Source organism: Sinocyclocheilus anshuiensis, unplaced genomic scaffold (genome assembly GCF_001515605.1).
Source record: "Sinocyclocheilus anshuiensis isolate Anshui unplaced genomic scaffold, SAMN03320099.WGS_v1.1 scaffold373, whole genome shotgun sequence".
NCBI classification, from domain to species: Eukaryota; Metazoa; Chordata; class Actinopteri; order Cypriniformes; family Cyprinidae; genus Sinocyclocheilus; species Sinocyclocheilus anshuiensis.
The window spans coordinates 1,526,006-1,530,275 of record NW_015537962.1 but is presented as its reverse complement, the minus strand read 5'-3'; the positions used below and the strand labels follow the sequence as shown (position 1 = coordinate 1,530,275).

The following is a 4,270-nucleotide window of genomic DNA, read 5'->3' as shown; positions in this document are numbered from 1 at the left end:
GACATCTGAGCCGCTGAACTCGCAGTGGATTATTTGTTTCTCGTGGATTACGTTTGTTTCTGAAGGGAATGCGCCCCCGATCTACATAAATGCATCTATGTTCGTGCATATCATTCGTGATCCAGCTTCACCTACAGAAGAATTGAGTATAAGGTTTTTTAATGAATCTTTGCAAATCGCCTTTCCTAATAATGTGCTAATTAACAAGTTTCACGATGAATGCGGCTAAAGTAAACAGTCCCTCAGAGAACAGCTCGGAAGAGAGGGGCGGGGTCAGCAGAGCTCATTAACATTTAAAGGAAAATGCTACAAAACAGCTTGCTCTGAAAAGAGCTGTTTTAGACAGGGTAAAAAAAAGGTGTTTTTTACACTACCATTGAGACATTTTAACCAAACTATGTTACAGACTTTTCATTAAGACCCTAAAGAATCATATCAACTTGTGGAAAATGGGCATCAGATGACCCCTTTAAAAGGAGAATCACTGCTACTTTCTGCAGGTCTGTTGAGTGTCTGTGAGAGCTTGTGTCTGACCGATGCCGTGGATGAGCTGAAGAGAGGGACTTTTCCCTGCAGGCCAGAGTGCTGGAGTACAGGACTGTTAGTGCCGGAGTGGAGGTGGATCTCACTATAACCGCATCCACAGATCAGCAGACCGTATGGAGCAGCACACTGACTCTACTCTCCTAAAAATACATACAGACCTGATGCTCAACCTGACTTAGAGATCACCCATGGTAATGAAGGCTCCAGTCATATCAGTGGTAGTGAGGAGTTCGGTGACCACTGCCCTCTGCATGTGTTTGTTTGGCTGGGGTTTACTCATCCTAATGCACATCCACTGTGGATGTTCTCCAGGTGCGTGGCAGAGATGGAGAAACACAAAGGTAAGTAATGTTTGAATGATGACATGCAGATTGACAAAAAAATGCTTCTTTACCACACAAATTTCTTTGTAGACCTGTAGGAATACACTGCTGTGATGTATGGTGTCTTTCACTGCAAAAATTTGCATAAACAGCCTATCTCAGATTTTTTTTTTCATCTCTTTAATTTATCTTTTTTTTTTAGCTCTTTAATTTTTTTTCATCTCTTTAATTTATACTTTTTTTTCATCTCTTTAATTCATTTTTGTCGTCTCTTTAATTTATATTAACATTTTATATAACATGTTTCATTGTTATTTTCAGAATTCTTATTTATTAATAATACTAACAACATTAATAATATTGTTTTATATGATGAAATAAGTATATATAGCATTATATGTATTAATATATTAATATTAATGCTTTGATTAATATAAAACATAGATATAATTTATCAATAATGTTATTATAATTATTATAAAATTATATTAAAATGATATAATATGTAATTTATAATTTAAAATGTAAAAGTATATATTAAAAGCCACAATCAGCGTATTAGAATGATTTCTGGAGGATCATGTGACACTGAAGACAGGAGTAATGATGCAGAAAATTCAGCTTTGCATCACTGGAATAAATTACATGTTAAAATATATTCAAATAGAAAATGATTCATTTAAATTGTAATACTTTCACAATATTAATGTTTTTACTGTATTTAAAAAAAATGTGTGTATATAATATAAAAGTAATATAAGGCAATAATATAAAATATTTTTTTTACATCTACTTATATATTAAAATATATGTAATAGACTAAATTACATATATACTAACACACTACAAATGATCTCAGATGTAATTTTATCCTCTTTTTCCGCAGTCACCATCAGAGTCAGTGAAAACACTAGTGAAACCTCAAGCACAGCATCATTTTCATTGGAGGACCACAGAACCAGGACGCTGTACCTCTCAGGACAGATAAAACGACAGTCAAGTGAGAAAGCAGAGTGATGGTGATGTAACTCTTACAGAAAGGATACTAAACACTTAATGGCAGGGGCGTAACTACAATCTCAGCTGAAGGATAGCCCAAACCAACAGTACCAGGGCCTTAGAAACCTTAGTGATGCTCCTGCTTTTATTTGAAATGTCTACTTAAAAGACATTAAAGAGGAATTATGAAGAAGAAGATTCTTGCTCTTTTGAAATAAAGGAATCAATGTCCTATGTGGACAGAATAAAACATATACAGTGTAACACTTCCTCCTCAGTCCACCCATAACAAACATAGTAATTAATATTCTATATTCAGGAACTTGACCCACTCTGATGAACAGCAGTGTGAATTACAGCAGAAGTTAGTCAATCATAACATCAGCCATTTACATTAAAATGGCACCACCTTAAAAATACAAGAACAAAAACTGCCTGAATGTCAAATGATTGGAGAGAGGGTTGAAAGTGGCCATATAGAACAAAATAATTTTTTTTGCAAGGAAACATTTAAAGGGAATAAAAAAAATTCTACAGAAGTGTTAAATATTGCCCCTTTTATTCTATATTTTTGCTTAGAATTCAACTTAAATGGCTTGCATTTCTCGTACAGTATTGTATAATGCATAATGCATTGTACATGTGCAGTCAAATCACTTTTAATCAGTGTCTGTGTCAGTAGGGGAGGAGTTTGAGTGGAGGGCCGTTTCTCATGAATATTTCAGTGTCCTCCCTCTTTCCCTATGCATACACACGCGTGTGTAAGTGCTCCATGTGTATTATTCATTAGTAGATGTTCAGTGTATGAGAAGTTTTCAGAACAACTTATCGATCGATAGATATATAGATATTAGGGCTGCCCTCGACTAAAGATTTTTCTTGTCGACTAGTAGTCGTTCATTTTAAGCATTAGTCGACTAATGGCATGTTTATCAATAAACCATTTAAATCATTATAATGAGCCTTTAATTGCCTACATAGCCTAATAAGCGCTCAAGCGCACACATTAAGCTTGCCACAGCACACCGGCAGAAGTAATGATTATGAATGTGTCAGGGAAAAACAGTCAGATTAAACTGCATTAACATTTTAATAATCTATTGATAAACTAGTGTTTTCGGTTTAAGAGATGAATTCGGCGACACTGACTGGTCATCTCCGTAGTAGTGGATGTGCCTGCATGCAAATTTCATACGGATTACATAATCTGAGAATATTTGTTTTTTCAGATTTAAATTTTCATTTGAAAGTAGACATTTCACTCTCTATAGATATATTTTCATGTCTGTAAGGCAAGTATACACGGAGTTTCGCGCTCAAATTCACAGAGGCCGAGACGGCAGAAAGCGCATCCTCTTTGCTTTCATTATTTTACAAAAGCGCAATGTTTTGTTGTTATTGCGCTTGTGAGTGCACACAAATAAACAGAGGCTTTACAGATTCGAAAGATGTATTACTCTTATCTGTATGACCAAAATGACAGAGTATTTTAAGAGCAAGTGAGCACGCCGGCGCCTCCATCTGTCATGCAGTGAGCGCTACTGTTCAGCTTTCACACTCCACCAGGGGCTGGATTGGTAATCGGGCATACCAGGCATTTTCCCGGTGTGCCGACGCACTTAAGAGGCGGACAGAATGTTTTTTTTGCCGAAAACCATCACGCAGGGACAGCGAGCAGCCAGTGGCCCATTGGATTGTCTCCTGTATAGACAGCGTAAACCATCCAATCACAATGCTCTATGGACGGAGCGATGAAATATTTTGCTCCGTCTATATAAAGATCGCATCACCCCAACTTCTTCCTCGTCGGCTTTTCCCACGTTTTCACAGGAGATTTATCAAGAACAGACTTGCTCTGCGGTGAGTGATGCGGGCCAAAGAGCAAGGCAGGAGGAGAAGAAGAGAGTAGCTGAATTGTTAAAGTGCTTGATAGGGACTCGCAACGGAGGCAGGCATCTAACCTATCCTAATGTGCATGCCATGAGTGTATGCGTAAACACTTTTTAATAAAACATAAATTCGTCCCACGCGATTTTTTAGCCAAGTCAAGTCAAGTGTGTTCATAGAGGTTTCCATGGGCCAATGCGCATAAAGCTAGATTTAAATTAAAAAAGACACGATATTGTCGGACCTGACGTTTTATTCTTAGCCAAAACAAGATGTGAAATGAGTGTGATACATCGGCTACATACATACACTACCAGTCAAACATTTTTGAACAGTAAGAAAGATCCAATAGAAAGATCCAAAGATCAGCATTCATATGAAATAAAAAGCTTTTGTAACATTATACATATACCATTCAAAAGCTTGGAGTCAGTATTTTTATTTAATTTTTTATTTTATTTTTATTTTTTTGGGAAATGATAGAAATTAATACTTTTATTTAGCAAGGATGCTTT

General features: G+C 36.3%; 1 protein-coding gene across 1 annotated transcript in view; it reads right to left on the bottom strand.

Moving 5' to 3' along the window:
- LOC107667568 (very low-density lipoprotein receptor-like) overlaps positions 1 to 826 on the bottom strand; it is a 22,935-nt gene extending 22,109 nt beyond the window's left edge. Inside the window, exon 1 of the mRNA XM_016459264.1 lies at positions 733 to 826. Coding sequence (XP_016314750.1) covers positions 733 to 826 — 94 coding nt within the window. The remainder of the gene's footprint in view (positions 1 to 732) is intronic.
- Positions 827 to 4,270: the final 3,444 nt, after the last annotated feature.